At 34.1% G+C, this 17,432-nt stretch overlaps 1 protein-coding gene and 1 pseudogene across 2 annotated transcripts; one reads left to right on the top strand and one right to left on the bottom strand.

Annotated features, from left to right (window-relative positions):
- Positions 1-7,037: 7,037 nt before the first annotated feature.
- On the top strand, positions 7,038-7,895 carry LOC143568117 (DNA repair protein XRCC3 homolog pseudogene; annotated as a pseudogene).
- A 541-nt stretch (positions 7,896-8,436) lies between these two features.
- Positions 8,437-11,480, bottom strand: LOC143568118 (uncharacterized). 2 transcript variants are annotated; one of them, XM_077054353.1, is made up of 6 exons: positions 11,398-11,480; positions 11,040-11,154; positions 10,430-10,936; positions 10,219-10,330; positions 9,356-9,407; positions 8,437-8,619 (listed from the first exon to the last, which is right to left on the bottom strand). In XM_077054353.1, the coding sequence occupies exons 1-5, from the start codon at positions 11,478-11,480 to the stop codon at positions 9,382-9,384; spliced, it is 843 nt and encodes a 280-aa protein (XP_076910468.1). In that variant the 3' UTR covers positions 8,437-8,619; positions 9,356-9,381. The 2 variants fall into 2 exon arrangements, with proteins under 2 accessions (XP_076910468.1, XP_076910467.1); XM_077054352.1 differs by having other exon boundaries at positions 8,438-8,616.
- Between the last annotated feature and the right edge of the window lie 5,952 nt (positions 11,481-17,432).

Raw genomic sequence — 17,432 nt, forward strand, 5'->3', positions numbered from 1 at the left:
CAAGGTACTAGAACTAAAACAAAATGCGGTGGGTCTACGTTAATTCGGTCGGTTTCCCTCACATTCGTTACGATACCAAAGCTAAAACAATAAAAGAAAAAATAAAATTGGCATTTAATCGATTTACGTTATGTTCGTTACGGTACCAAAACTAAAACCTAAGTGTCATCGACCACTAAGGTGCCGCCAAGTTGCCCAATCGAGCACTTGCGGCACCAAAGTTTTCGTTTATTATATATAATAATTAATTTCACAGAATTGTACTTTGCCTTTAAAATTAATAGAATTTTTTATCGTTAAATAATGTCATATGCGTTGCACATGAAGACAAATTGATCATTGAGTAAACTGGGGTTTTCGTCCCTGTGGTTTGTCCAAATCTGCGGTTTTAGTCAAGTAGTTTCAATTTTGCGATTTTCGTCCATGTGGTTTCATTTCACTTGCAATTAACCCGAATTCACTAATTCTGTTAAGTCTGGTCGTTAAACCCATCAGCACGCCCTTCAAATGAGGGGCAGTTTTGTCCTTTTCTCCCCAAATAAATCTCGATCCTAATTCGCAAGCCCCCTCATGTGAGGGGCTGGGACGTATTTTGGAAAAAAAATGACAAAACTGTCCCTCACATGAAGAACACGTTGATGTGTTTAACGCCAAACTTAACGGGCTTAGTGAATTCGGGTTTAATTGCAAGTGAAATGAGATCACATAGACGAAAATCGCAAATTTGAAACTATTAGACTAAAACTACAGATTTGGACAAACCACATGAACGAAAACCGCAGTTCACTCTTTATCATTTTACCTAGGGGTGACAAATGGGTTGGGTTGGATCGACACGGGATCATGGGTCGGAACGGGTTAATGGGTCAATTAAAAACGGATTGTTTGCAGGTCAATTAAACTGCAGTTCACTCTTAATCATTTTACCTAGGGTGGAAAATGGGTTGGTTTGGATTGAAACGGGATCATGGGTCGGAACAGGGTATGGTCGAAATGGGTCAATTAAAAACAATGCCCCGTTTTACCGGCAGAATAAATATTGTTTTAAATATGGCATTATTGTCGTTACACATTTTCACTATATTATTTGGCATATTTTCTTTAGCTATATATTATAATTTCACGTTCTAAATGGTATGGCAACTAGTGATTTACATGTTCGTCATGCGATGAATTCGGTAGGTAAACTCAGGCGTTATAGTTGTGAGCAGGGCCGGCTTCAAGAAAGCAAAAAAAACTTTTGGGCCAAATGTGAAAATTTTTTAGGCCTTAAGTAGGAGTATTTTGTTGGGTTTAAACAGCTTAATTTTTATATAGGCTTACTTGGTTATAATTTGGGTTGTTTAAAAACTTTTGTATAAAAAAGGATTAAACATGTCTCAAGTGAGGCTAGAACACACAATCTCTTGATTACAAGTAATACTCATTTGCCACTAAACCAAGTTAGTGTTTATGTAATTGTGTTTAAACATTAAATATACGTATTGTTTTTAATAAAAGCACATATAATTTATGTCAAAAAAAAAAATCGGGCCTATCGGGGTGTCGGGTCTGTGGCCGTCAACCACCCAGCCAGCCCCAAGGGCTGGCCCTGGTTGTGAGTCAACGTGAATTTTGTCTGTATTGACTACGTTTGTTGCAGTACCGTAACTGAACCTAAAAATTAAGTTCATCATATTATTATACAACCACATATTTATGACATGTTTTTAATTAAAAGAGTAAGCATGTCTTTTGTTGTGTAGGGATAATTAAACAAGACATTAATGTATTTAATAGTTATTTATTCTTATGCGTAATCAATGCTTGTAAGTATAATAGTTTATCAATCTTTTCTTTTTTATTTTTCACATTAAAATTTCGTCAATAAAATTATAATATTTTTTTTCACAATTTATGGTTGTGCAAGTTTATTTTTCAGGATTTATTCATAAAGCACATAAACTATCCAACATTACGTTGTATAATATGTATTTGCTCATATAGAAACATACAGTTCTCTGTAAGGGGCTTAATGAAACTGTAGTTACCTATAGAATTCAAATTTGTATGTGTGGGCGGGAATAAACTTTTGTATATTAGTGTATTGCGTGGGTTCATATATTTTATCATGTATTATTTATGTTCATATATGTATCGTGCAAGTGGTCTTTCGAATTTTATATTATGTAGTTTAATATATTATACTATGTAGGGAGTATTTCAACATGTAGGGAATGTTAGTTCCTTTCATTTTATTCAACACGAAACTAATATTACGTGTGTAGGGTAATTTTGTTTACTATGTAAGATGTGTAGCACAAAATCTTTACTGTGTAGCATAATTGCGTTTACTACGTAGGGTATGTAGAATAAAATTTTTATTGGGTTGGGTGTGTTGGATAATTTTGTTTACTATTTATGGTATGTGGGATAAAATATTTATTGTGTTGGGTGTGTAGGATACTATTGTTAACGATTTAATGTATAGGGTCTGTAGGATAGATATCGAAATACCGATGGTGGTGTTAGAAATCTAGGATTGTGAACACAAACGTTTTTGTGTTCTTAAACGGTTGATTCAAAGAAACATAAAATAATTAATAAAGCAATAAAAGTCAATTGAAACCTATAAAAATAATTAACAAAGAAATAAAAGTCAACTGAAACCTATAATAATTGAAAGTTACAAAAGATAAGAGAAAATCCCAAAATAATTCATTTTACGAGAGAGAATCCTAAAATAATCCAAATTTTAAAATATTTCCTAAAATAATCCAATGAAAACTCACGTGGCGATAGATTTGGATTCTCGTCGATAGTTTTCGAGATCGAATAGTTTTTTGACACACATTAAAGGTCTAATCCCACCTGTGAGATTTCAAATGAAATCTGTCTCACCCGTGAGTTTTGATACCAAAACCGTCTCCTTGAAAACTCTCTCATTCGTGATGTTCCACTATGCTTTTGTCTCATCCATGAGTTTTTTTTGAAAAAAGTTGAGTCCACCACATTTCACCATTGATTAACAACCACAACCACTTGCCGGAAACCGGAGAAGATGACATAGTTGATGCAGATGACGGAGAAGGCAGCAGATGTTGAACCGGCGTTGAGGGAGGTTGGTGTGGTACTTGCGGTGGGCGCGACTGCTGGAGAAGGGTGGGAGGAGGCGGTGTGAGAGGAAGAGGAGAGAGCCAGAGGCTAGGGTTCTCGTGGCGATGAGGAGGAGAGAGGAGGAAGATGAGACGACCAGAGTATGAGGTGGTGGTCTTGGGTTTTTGTTGGTGTCTGGTTCGTCGGAGGTGGTGGTGGTGAATTAATGGTGGAATGGGGTTGATTCAACGTTTTCAAAAACTCACGGAGGAGACAAAATCATGGTGAAATATCACAGAGGAGATAGTTTTTAAGGAGATGGTTTTGGTATCAAAACTCGCGGGTCAGAAATTCCGTTAGAAATTCTCATGGGTGGGAATAGACTTTTAACACGCGCCAGAAAACTATTGAGTCTTGAAAACTTTTAACGCTTACGCTCATCTAGCCTTGTATATATATATAAATTTTAGCTATATTTTGTACTTCTATATATTATTTTCACACTACAATGCTAAACACGAGCTCATCTTATTTAATGATTTTTCTCAACATATAAAACACACAAAAAAAAAGTATATATAAAATAGTTAATAAATAATAAATAACTCAAACTGAAATCCAAAAGACGTTGTTAATTAAACTGAAATAAAAAAAAAAATGACGGCTCGAAAGGCTCATCCCATTTTCACCCGTACTGAAAAAAATAAAAATAAAAAACACTATATTCATTTTACAATCCATTTGAGAATAGGTAGATGAACCAATCACAACATTTGACACGGATCACTCCCCCATCAAAACCGATACACCAATCCAACGGTTGTCATTCCATCCCACCCCTCTCAATACCCAAAACCAATCACCACCATATATATAAACAACAAAACCCCTCGTCACATCTCACAGATCAAATAATAATAATAATAATAATAATCTCTGAAAAGAAAAACAATGTCCGGAAGGCGGCAAGGGTTTGGGAAAGGGCGGAGCCAAGCGTCACCGGAAAGTTCTCCGGGACAACATCCAGAGAATCACCAAGCCCGCTATTCGGCGTCTGGCAAGACGTGGTGGCGTTAAGCGAATCAGCGGCCTCATTTACGAGGAGACCAGAGGGGTGCTTAAGATCTTTCTCGAGAATGTCATTCGTGATGCTGTCACTTACACCGAGCATGCTCGCCGGAAGACTGTTACGGCTATGGATGTGGTGTACGCCTTGAAGCGACAGGGCAGGACTCTTTATGGGTTTGGTGGTTAGATTGATTGCAAGCTAGGGTGTGGAGGGTTAGGTTTGATTGGGTTTATTAGTAGATCTGTTGGTGTAATTGGCACTTTATTTCAATATAATTGTGTTTTGTTTTCAATTTCATTGTTTTATTTTGCAAAATTGTAGTTTTGACCATTTGGTTGTGGTATCAAATTGTCCATTACTTATGGCCAGCTATTATAACAAGTGCTAACTAATTATGGTGAGTTTGGTTATCTGGTTAATTATGTTCCTTCGTAGTTAACATGGACGTCAGTTTATATAGCTATCACTTTTAGCCAATGAAGCTAGGAACCCTAATGTTAAGAAAACAAAATACTTTTTCCTGTATATTGAGCTCAAAGAGAAGAAATTGTCATCAATTTGTTTTCCTAGGAATTATATACACAATATCAATATGAAGGCTCATTAGTGGGGTTGAGCCAAACATGAAATTGAACAACCGTGTCTATGTATAGGAGGATCCTGGACTCTTTAAGAAAACCGAAAACAGGATTATGGAATCGACAAACCACAACCATAAAAGTAACGTTTCAAGCTAAGTTTAGTCCATCATTCAAACAACCATTCTTCTACATTAATAAATTGCAATCAATGAAACTAGCGTGTTGATAAAAGAAGGGATTTTCTAGGGACACCAAACACCCTTCTATACGGAGGTGCCCTTAATAGTACCCTAAAAAAACATAGAACATGAAATAAGTAAAATACCCTTCATATGTAGGGCATCTTGTGGGATAAACCTAAGAAAATTGACAGTATTTTTATTTTCAATAAACGATAACCAAATATCTAATTTCAAAACCATTACAACGCATACCGTAATATAACATACATATAATCCATGCAATTAATTAAGGGTGTAAACAACCTGAGTCACTCGTGAACTTTTTGAGAGAGGTTTGTTAAAAACTCACATCGAACCAAGTTTAAACAAGCTAGAGCCCAAGCCTTTTATCAAGGTTCATCTAATAGACGAGCTCGGGCCGGCTCGGGAGCCTAAACAAATTTTACGGGTGTAAACAAGCCGAGCCACTCGTGAACTATTTGAGATTGGCTTGTTTAAAACTCGCATCGACTTGAGCTTAAATGAGCCTGAGCTCAAGCTGAGCCTGAGCTCAAGCTTTTTATTAAGGCTCACTTTAATAGACAATCTCGAGCTGGCTTGTGAGCCTAAACATGCTATTTATCTATAGAAGTTTTATAATAACTATTATTAAATATAAAAGTTTGACAAAATCATAAAATAATAAAGTAATTACATATTATATTATATAAACAAAATATATATAGAATGTGTAAATAATTATAGAAATATAATAATTGATGAATAATACACGAGCTCTAAATACTATTCACGAGTCAAGCTTGAACTTTAGAGATAGAGCCGTAAACCCGTTGAACTTGAACTCGAGACCTTTTAAATTAAAACGAGCCAAGCTTGAGCAGAATAAGTTAAGCTATATAAAATAACTAGTTTTAGAGCCCGTGTCACACACGGGATAATTCAAATTATAAAATTATAAGTAAAACAAATAATTACATAGCGTATATGAAAAAAATGTATTACATCTATGCTTGTATCTATACGATGCGTACATAAATTGATTTTATTTATATCACATAATGATTTTTTTAAATGAACTTAATAAAAAAAATGTCCGTGTAAAATCATACCCTAGAATGCTTCATTCTATTGAAAAATTCATTCTCGGTGTTATATATGTATAATTGAAAGAATTTTGGTTATGAACCAATTTCGAAAATAAGACTTCTCATACGATAGTAGTTCTAACCACTCAGCCTAAATACAAAAAAGGCGTTACCTTTATTGATATATTTATCAATTTACCACACATCAAAGGAAAGTAGTATATTAAATTGTAGCAATGAATGTTCTTTAAAAACCATGTTTTTCTAAGCTACACCATAAAAAAGATTTTGATAAGTTTCAGAGGGCTTCTCGACTTTGTCATAATGACAACATAAAAAAAACATGTTAATCCATTCAATTTTGTGAATATTTTGTTTCATTTGAGCATAGTTTTGCCTGACATGTTTCTCATACACCGTTGTGATCACCAGTGAAGGAAAAATTAATGTTAACGTAAATATTTCAAATTTGATAAAAGTTAAAAGAATTGATAGGCATGGAGGCGGCATGTCGAAAGTGCTCGCAATCTTTTAAAAATAATAAAAATTTTCATTTTTGACCCATAACAAATTTTGGCCAAAATGTAGTTAACTTGTACCAAACAATCTATTTACCAACTTTTGACCCATAAAGTCAAATTTAAACTTCACAAAAAACCTGAAACAATTTTATTTGAGAAACATGATTTGTTGTTGATTTTTGGAATTCACCAAGTATTTTGAAATATAGAGTAAAATAATATGTTAATATTTATATTTATAAAAATATATAGATATTATATAAATATAGTGTAAAAGGAAAGTGTATAATTATTGATTTATTACATATATTAGGGTATATTAGTTTTGGAGGAAAAAAATTATAAGAATTAATCAAAACATGACAAGTATCCATATTTATTTTAGAAGAGATAGATTAATATGAAAACTGAAAAAGGGGTTAATTTGTATTTTTGTGAAAGATAATGGCCCGCGAATTGGTCCAATTCAAAAAGTGAAGAAATCAAATTATTAATCACTCCACTCCAAACCAATTTCCCTCCAAATGAGACCGGAGAACCTCCTGGTTACCCACCAGCGGCGGCAATACTGCAGTGTGGGATGCCCCATTCTGGACTCCCTCCTAGGCGGCGGCATCCCCTCCCACTCCGTCACCGAACTCGTCTCCGAAAGCGGCTGCGGCAAGACCCAACTCTCCCTCCAGCTCCTCTTCACCGCTCAGCTTCCCCACGCCCTCAACGGCTCCTCCCTCTACCTCTACTCCGAGTTCCCCTTCCCCCACCGCCGCTTCCACCAGTTACTCCAATCCTTTCGCTCCGCCCACCCGGTTTTATTTGCCTCCGGTCGAGACCCCTGGGATCACATCTTCACCCGCGACTGCCACATTGCGCACGACCTGCTCGACGTATTGCTCCGTCTCGAATCTCGATTGAGAAACCCCAAGGACACCCGCTTGGATATCAAGTTGATTGTCATCGACTCCATTGCTGCCTTGTTCAGAAGCGACTTTGATAACAACCCCAATGATCTTAAACGGAGGTTGTCCTTGTTTTTCAAGATTTCCTCCATTTTGAAGTCCCACGCTCATCGGTTTGGGATCGCGGTGGTGTTGACGAACCAGGTGGTTGATTCGTTTGATAACGGTGAGGGGTCGTCGTCAAGTGGTGTTCGGGTTGGGAATTTGGAGTTCATGTACACGTCTGGGAGACGGGTTTGTCCGGCTTTAGGGTTGTCTTGGGCTAACTGTGTTAACTCGAGACTGTTTCTATCGAGACACGAGGTGATGGAAGGCGTAGAAACAAGACAAAGGAGGGAACTTCATGTTGTTTTGGCGCCGCATTTACCGTATTCGTCTTGTGAGTTTGTAATAACAAAGGAAGGTGTTTTTGGAGTTGAGAGATGAAAGAGCAAAGATCTTTTGCACTCTCTGTAAGTTAAAGCAATTGGATTTGAACACTGTCATTTTGTTATTAGATTGTTCAAGATTTTGCTTATCTGGAAATGTTAAATACATAATTTTTGAGCTTGAATATTTCATTCTACCTGCCCTGCATGTGGTAATGGATAGGTTTTACCACACAGAATTTGAGTATTTACTGTTTATAGGTTTAAGATCAGAGGAATCTTAATGCCGTTGTGCAGATTCTTTGTGTGTTTGTGCGAGCAGTCTGAGAGATTCGATAGTGTAAGCCGAACGCACATACATGTACCTACCTAGGTACCATTGTTTACAGTTGCAGGCATATACTGTCATTATTGTTCAAGAATTTGAGTATTTACTGTTGAGTTGTTAAGATTAGAGGAATATTTATGCTGTTGTGCAGATGCTTTGTGTGTGCATTGTGACAGATTCAACAGTGTGACCCGAACACATACAGACACACATACACGCATCTAGGCAAACATAATACAGTTGCAAGTATATAACCACCATTCTGAGAATAATATTGTTCAAGAAGCTGCATTTATGAAGTTCACACATACATTGTCATCTGTTACATGTATAATGTATACATAGTCTAGAAATCCTGAATATAATGGAGAAGTCATGAAATCCTGCAGTCAAGTTCTTCAGAACACAAAGACTCCTTGGCAGCCTTGTTCATTTAAACCTCCAGCATTACCTGCTAAAATGAATCAATGTTGAATAATTAGTATGGAAGTAATCAGCTTATATTAAGGGCAGTAGAAGATGGTGTATGGATGTGCTTCAGTTATTTGAAAATATATGTTTAAAAAAAATATGTTATGTGAAATGAAAGTTAAGTCTTAGATTAGGTTAAAGTAAAGTGCAAATATGAAACTTATTTTCCAAAATAGACTATTTGACCAATAAACATAGTTGTCAATAGCAAATAGCAGTCAATAGTGACGACCTACCTATACGCTGCGCAGCGATAAAGATGAAACAGCAGGCACTATTTCTGTTTAGCGTTAAGGTCTTAGATATTTCGTTTTTTTTTCTAAAGGGGGTTTCATACATGTAATTTTTACAGGGGACTGGTTGAGTTTGGTGCTGTTTAATCGATTGTAAGGGCTAATAATTCGGTTTCTGATATTTCATAGAAAAAACAACCCAAATTATTGCTATATCCACGTTATTAAGGCGCCATACATCAAATAGCGGGAAACTACATGTTCGCTGTAGCGAGCACTATTCTCACCATTGACAACTATGCCAGTAAATAGTAAGATAATTAAAACCATGGAATCAGTTCCAAAGTGGCAAAGCGTATATCTAAACACTCCTTAAATGTGACACAAAACAGTTGGATAAATCCTCCTTAAGGGGCTTGTTATAGACCCCATGTTAAATTACAAAGAAATTTAAGAAAGCTGTAAGTTGATTGAGTTGAGATTTACCTTTTATCTTGCTGATGATACCATGCTCAATTGCAATACATTACGAATGGCACTGTTAAAGCATGCAACGAATTTTAGTGTGTTTATAAAAAGTCTCATCTTTTTACAAGAATCGAGTGATTTGAAGGAACAGAAACAAAAGATTTATCATTAATGAACTCAGATGATATATTTAAACTACAACATGGTTAACTGTTTCATTGTTTCGGCACGAAGACATCAAAATCATGTATCACATGCATTCTTCATCGTTTAAGATATGGGTGTTAGATGGGCCATGCTCAGGTTTGACTGGTTGAACCTGAAAATTGTGTTGAGCACATAAAACACGAACATGACACGAGTTTTTTGGGTTGGTACTAACACGACCATTAAAATTGTAAGTAAATTTTTGGCATACTAAGACTTTAAACCACAAATTTACAATGACAAAGAATATAAACGTATATTAAATAATTATGTTCAAACTGTAACACCTAGGCTTGTTTATCTTCTAACTTTTGATATATAATACCCGAATAATCCAATTGCTTTATTTTATGACAAAACATATACATTTTTTTTAAAAGTTAGCAGAAATGAGAAGGCCAATCTGTGAACCTGACCCAAAACTGATCAAACCTGTTTAGACTAAACCAAGATCTGCAAACTATATGTTTAGATCTAGATATGTACACATTAAAAATGACAGTCTACCATGAGTATTTCACATATTACTTGCTAATTTACTTGTTAGAATCATCTACAAAACAATGATATTTATTAACAAGATCATGTAACATAGCATATTATGCCTGATTTAGAGAGTAATCCCACTTAGCTTGTTGGATCTACTTATGTAACAATCATGATGAAAAACCTACCGAGCAAAAAGATAGTTAGCATCAAAACAAGCGTGACCCGAAACGAACAACTTCTGTGCAAGTGTATTGAGGTCTGCAGTTGCCTTTGACTTCCAGCAGCCCTTTTAAACATCTGTAAAAATATTGACTTTTAGAATAATAAACTAATACCAATAATAATAAATAATAAATCAATAATATAATATAACACCAACTAAAATGACATAATAACCTGATTAATCCAATAATTCCCACATCTTGGTCTCCAACCATACCCTTTATCTTTTGGTGTAGACTCAACATCATTTGCCATCAACTGTTTCCGCTCTTCATCATCATGATCAACTGTAATCTTTAGAGTTCCAACATCTTGTACAACTCGTGCTCTTCTCGAACCACTTTTTTTATCAGTTTGACACGAAGAACCGTCACTCGTCCCCAATATTTCAACCGGTTCCACCTCTATAACATAACTGTCAACATCTTTACAACTTTTTATGTTCTTTGAGGCTTCTGCACTCCCAGATAAAAACATGGCTAAATCGTCACGTTCCTCTTCATCCAAATTCACCCATCGAAGCGGCTTTTGAATTTCATCACTGAAATACTCTTTTAATGCCGATTCAACCCCCGAAATCTGCGACGATATGACGGAAACAAACTGTTGGTGTCTCGCTGTTCTATTGTCATTAATATTGTTTTTGTAGCTCAGTCTAACAGCTCTTTGAAACTCATCCAACTGAATTCAATCATTGAAGTTGAAGCATAAAGTTAATAACAGATTAATTGGATCAGTTGATTATGATTAATAATTATTGAAAGAAACCAACCAACCAACCAACCTGCCATTTAGCTGTGCCTAAAGCAGTTTGAAGCTCTCTACAGAGTTCATCCAAAGCTGTTGATTTAACCCCTTCTCTCTTCTGTCTAACCCAATTTCTGTAAGCTGACTCCATTCTATAAAATCAAACAAAATTAATAAAATAATAATAATTAAAAAATAAAAATAAAAAATTTCTGGGTTGAAGAATTGTAATTATAAATTAATACAAAACAGACGCAGGGCAAACATAAAAATCAAGAAAAGAAATTTACAAGCCTAATTTGATCAACACCAATAAAAACCTAGGTTTTGAATCGAATTAAACGAAACCCAGATACGAAATCATGGAAAGAGCAAAACCCTTGAAGGAAGCTTACATATCTGCAGAGGCTTGGACCTCTTCTGCAGCGGAAAAGAAGACGTCTTTCTGCCATAGATCAAAGGTGTTGGCAACCAACATAATAATGGTTTGGTTGTGTTGTGTTGTTTCTTTACTCTTCTGATTCTCCTATCGTTGTCTTCTTCTTATTCTTCTTCGCTTCGATTGAAGAAGAAGCGAAGAAGAAAAGAAACAAAGAGAGAAGAGAGAGAGCAAAGGTTGAGAGAGAGAGACACAGAGATAGGAAGGTATAATGGTTTCTTTTCTTTATTATATTTATTATTATTATTATTATTATTATTATTATTATTAAAATGTGTATGTTTGCTTCATTTATCTTATTATCGTTTTTGGACTCAACTTCATTTATTGATGAAATGAATTAATTATAGTAACAATCAATTTTTTGAATTATATTTGTGGGTTGTGTTTTGTTGATTTAATACAAGTACTTACATGATTTCTTATAGTTTTTTTTTTAATTAAACTCTCACAGTAACATTATAATGTTTATGGGTGTTCATAGATTTGGTTAAAGATTATTTAGTAAAAACGAAAATCTAATCGGATAGAATACAAATAGTTCAAAATCAAAACCAAATTTGAATTCAGCTCATTTTCAGTTTTTAATCAGATAAACCAATTTAATTTTTTTTATTTTTTGAAGATTTTTTTCAGTTCTTTTTCATTATTTGTTATTGAATTAGGTTGTACTAAATAGGATTGGGCTAAAATATAATTGAGTTGAGCTAAATGTTATTGGATTAGAATGCACCAAATAAGATTGAGCTAAATTGTAACTAAATTGAGCAAAATGACAAAACTTAAACAATAATGATTTTTATGGAATTTATTCGGTTTGAGCGGATTTGTGGAATCGAAACCGAACTAAACCCGCTTTGGTCTGAAAATGAACGGTAAACTGAATATACAATTTGTTCTTATATTATGCGATTTTGGTTTAACTTATTTGAAATAAAATAATCAAGGCAATGATGAACACACAACATCTTACATCAACTAGTATGATACTTTTTTGTCACGACCAAGATATATTATCACGTGAACAAATATTAATGCTGTAGATATTAACTAAATGTTAGAAAATACTCCAACTAGAAAAAATATAAAATGGAAAATGTAAAGTAACTAAATTTTTAAAAGTTTTTTTTTCCTTTTATAGTCAGCAAGCTTTTTAACTTATTGTTGTTCATTGGTTACGTTTTCTACCTTCTTTGTTTTTAATCATAAAAATGGTAGCATGCTTCCCGTTGCAATCTAATCATTATTAGTGTTGATGTTTTATCTGATTGCTGTTGTTACTGCAACTAAATTGACGTTTTCTTTGTAACCCAATTTTTTTAGATTATTTTGGGTAGGAAGTTGTTTTCATTTGTTCATTAGTTTAAACAATGTTCTTAATGGCTGCCGTAAATTTAGTGTCATGAAATGTGCAAAATGGATGACTTCTCTATCACTCTAAAGTTATAATAAAATGACATTTCAAAGAAATTTAATACTTGTAAACTAAACATTATTACCCGATGAGGCGTAATCATACATTAGACACGTAAGATGGTACAAGTAAAGCAAGCATACATAATGTCATGACAAGACCATTGTTTAAAGAATATCATAGAGTTAGGATGTGACAAAATTATATGTTTGGGATAAGATGCAAGCAACTTAATGATGTGGATGCCGTGTTAGACATGCTCTTAAGAGATCTATTGTGTCTAGAGCAATGCATCTGACTTGCACATCGATAACAACTTAATAACATAATGTTGTGTATATCTACAAAACTAGGGTCACATCTAAAATGACCATACTATCTAAAAACCTCTAATATGCCCGAGTGTAAAGGTGTGCTTTCGAGCTGTAGAAATAAAGTCATATAACACTACTCTATTTATATATGGTGCACACCCTTACACTGCATTCTCGAGTTTAAAATACAAGGAAAAGAAATGATAAGATTGTATAAGGGAAGAAAGGAAAAGAAATTATATACTTAAAAGACATTCTCGAGTTAAAATAAAAGAAAAGAAAAGAAAGTGTTAATTACATTCTTGAGTTAGATAGGAAGAAAAAGATAGGAAAAAAAAATTTGTAACTTTACAATTATGCCCTCATTCTTGAGTTAGATAGGAATGAAAAGATGGGTAAATTAGTAATATATAAACTTTTCTTTCACAATCCGGCCATATTTGGCAGGAAAGTTTTGGAGGAAAAAATGCCTAACTTTTCTTTTCATTCTCTTTCTTTTCTTTTAATAAAAAAAACTCAAGAACAAAACAAGAAAAATTTTCTTATCTTTTCTTTTCCTAACCTTTAAATAAAAAACTCAAGAATACAGTGTTAAAGACAAGGAATAATATATGTGACTTAAGCCGAGGATCAAAGTTTATATCCAGGGCAATAAATTTATGTCTAACCAATATGTTTCTATCTCATGCTAAACTTACCAAAAATTTAATCTCTGAGAAACAATATTGTTCATCATGCATTAAAACTTTTAGGTGTTGTCATAAAGATCTTTTGACACAATTAAAATGACAACATAAACTATGTTAAACATGAATGGTTTCAACATAACCACACTGAAAGTCATCCCCATTCAAATTCGAATTCAAATTTCAACACATGACCAAATAGAAAAAAACAGCAAATTGAAACAATTTGAAAAAAAAAAATGATTTGCAATTAGTTTGGTTTTTAGATTTGAGTCCTAAAGTAAAAAAAAATACACACCCCGCTAGAGAACTATCCAAAGACAAAGATGTATATTGGCACGTCATCAAAAAGTGATTGTACAAAATGGTGCATATGTTAGAAGCACTAACCCTCGGTGGATGAGGAATCAGTAACCTATATTTGTTAGTTGGAAAACTATAGTGGACTTGATTGGGTGTGGTTTCATTATTGGTAAAGAATGTTTTGAAAAGTCAGGGAAATTTTTTATTGTAAATATAAACCATCCCATAACTATTTTAAAATTATAAAAATATTTATTTAGCATATAATATATATTTTAATTATTTATTAAAGTTGAGTTGCATTAAAATAATATGTTCTTAATATAATGAGTTAAAAAATACTTTATTTCGTATATATCTTAGTTTTGACTTCTGAACAAAGAAAATGCTAAGCTTGCTATTTTGTAACCCTGAGGTCATGAGGTCATACATAGCATCTTGCATAAAGTATATGATAAGACTATTATATCAAGTTATGAAACGATCAGACCCCTCCTCAAACCTTGCGCAAGAAACTGTAGCTAAGTCGGACATCGGGGAAACGTTTTTTTTTACTTTTGAACAAAAATGTAGTTACTCTATTTATAACAATTACAAAATTTCACCCCACGTGTTTTGTCTCTTCACTTCGTACCGTTTGCAATTTACTAGAAAAAGAATGTATTTTATTTTTAAAGTCAGGGCCAGCTCATGGGTGTGGTTGGGTGATCGACGGCCACATGCCTGACATCCCGTTAGGCCCGATTTTTTTTTTGAAAAAAATTATATGTATTTTTATTAAAACAATATTTATATTTAATGCTTAAACACAATTACATAATCAATTGCTTGGTCTAGTGGCAAATGAATATTACGCACAATCAAGAGTTTGTGGGTTCTACCCTCACTTGAGACACACTTAATCCTTTTTGATACAAAAGTTTTTTACACAGTCCAAATTATAACCAAGTGAGTCCATATAAAAATTAGATTGTTTAAACCCAACAAAATATTTCTTTTACTTAAGGCCCAAAAAAAATTTCGCCTTCGGCCCAAAAGTTTTTTTACTTTCTTGAAACCAGCCCTGTTGAAAGTGATCGGGCTTATAGTCTTTTAGATAACAAGTTATTTTTTTTAGAACAGCGACTTTCTTATATTTCGGCTACCTCAATCTCCAAAATTGAAGAGCCCCGATGCCCCACTCTTGCCAGACTATGTTGTCTTAACCGGGCCCACTCTGGCTTCAGAGTTTGGCTTGGGCGTTCTCCCAGGAAACCATACCGCCGGCTGCCACTTGACAACCGTTGTGCCACCACAAGAGCAGAACTCTCTGGCGTAACACACGGTAGGACGAAAACTCGGGTGGGCTCAGGATTCGAACTGACAACCTTTGCACAAGGCCTAGCTCAAATCCTTAATTGTCAATATCCACGCAAATATTACACAAGTGGAATTCGAACTTGAGTCCCCACTGAAAACCCCAAACCTCTTACCACTAGACCACGAACAGGAGATCTTTTAGATAACAAGTATTTATAGAAAACAAATAAAACGATTATTTTATTAGGTTAATAATAAAACGTGAAAATCCGTGTAAATAACTTTAGATTCAATTATATACCTTTGCTTGCTGTACTACTATCAGTCTATCATGGTATGTATCTCAATTATACAGTTCAACAAAATAAATAATGAGAAAAAAAGGCGTCGGCGGTTGGAGTTGGAAAGACAATAAAATATGGCGTGAACAGCCCACGTAAGGTAGTATGCGTCCACGCCCAGTGGCGGACCCAGGATTTTTTGTCGACGGGGTCCCAACTTTTTCGGTTTACAAAATTTTCAGGTCGGTCGTTATTCGGGTCGGGTCGAGACGAGTAACATAATAAAACACGGAAATATGGTGTCATTGGAAACGAGTAAGTAGAAAGAATCTAGATTAGAAACTAGATAGAACATACATTTTTAATTCATTTTTATTCATACTCGAAAAACATAAACATAAGCTATATATATATATATATATATATATATATATATATATATATATATATATATATATATATATATATATGGTCTTACATAAATAACCAAGACATGAAAAACTAACTCTTACACAAATAAATTATTAATTATAATATACATACATAAGATAATTAATAAAAGAATATGTAAAACCCATGTTGTTATTATATATGTTGGATGGTGATAATGACTATATGAGAGACTAAAAAAAACACAAATACCCAAACTAAATAACTAATATTGACTATGATATAAAAAAACAACAAAAACTGAGTATGGAGAGGCTTGAACCTGCAACCTCTCAAAGAAAAACAAGGGAATTTCCACTAGACCAGTTTAGCCTTAATAGTATGGGTTCCAAGTATTAATTTTTATGGGGTCCTTACAAAATTTAGTATACCGTCTCTAAGTATTTTTTAAAAAACATTGGTGTCCCGGGACCCCGATGAGACCTATGTAGGTCCGCCCCTGTCCACGCCAGCCACCCACCCACATTAGACCATTTGGGACCCATATAAAACATCACCATTACTTTTTTGAGGCATTAACGTATTTCCCATTCTTAAACTTTAAAATTATATATTTTCTCAAATCATGTTTAAAGGGTATTGTACATTTTACATTAAAAAATTGTATTTTGGAGAAATATGTAATTTCAAAAGTTTAAGAAGAAGAAATATGTAAAAATGCCTACTCGTTTTATATTGCTTTGTTAAATAGAAAATGAATTCATAATTGTTTTCATACACTAAATTACGATGGCTATATGTAGGGCTGACAATTTAGACACGATACATGAATATATGACATGAACCTACATGACTTTAACAGGTATCAGGTATGGCTTTAACATGTTTCGTGTACTAAACAGGTAGACACGAATCGACCTGTTAATTTTCGTGTCTAAATAGGTAAAATGTCCGTTTACATGTTAAGTACCAGTTAGTAACAGAAGTGCACAAATCGGGTTTGTTAAATACCTTTCGGGTATGGAATTGGGTTTGGGCATGAAAGGGTATTGGAAAATCGGGTAGTGGCAATACCACGGTCGGGTTCGGGTCCTGGTATTGTCTCTAAAAACCATACCCTGAGCATCGGGTTCGGGTCGGGTATAGAATCGGGTATTCTAAAACTAGGTATTTGAATACCCTATTTTCGGGTATTGAAAAAACCCTATTTTCAGGCTTTTTCTCGGTATTTTTAGGTATAGATTGGATTTTTTAAGGGGTCACACTTTTTAGGGGTATTTTCAGGTATTTTCTGGTAATTTCAG

The sequence above is a fragment of the Bidens hawaiensis genome, unplaced genomic scaffold (genome assembly GCF_021521415.1).
Source record: "Bidens hawaiensis isolate Kalapana, Puna unplaced genomic scaffold, B.hawaiensis_p1.1 tig00023812_1, whole genome shotgun sequence".
Taxonomy (NCBI): domain Eukaryota; kingdom Viridiplantae; phylum Streptophyta; class Magnoliopsida; order Asterales; family Asteraceae; genus Bidens; species Bidens hawaiensis.

Excerpts from the sequence above, each read along its gene's own strand:
- LOC143568118 (XM_077054353.1), bottom strand. The coding sequence starts at position 11,480 with ATGTTGGTTGCCAACACCTTTGATCTATGGCAGAAAGACGTCTTCTTT. Across the intron at positions 10,937-11,039 it reads TAGGCACAGCTAAATGGCAG|TTGGATGAGTTTCAAAGAGC; the intron begins GTTGGTTGGTTG and ends GATTGAATTCAG. Across the intron at positions 10,331-10,429 it reads GGAATTATTGGATTAATCAG|ATGTTTAAAAGGGCTGCTGG; the intron begins GTTATTATGTCA and ends ATATTTTTACAG.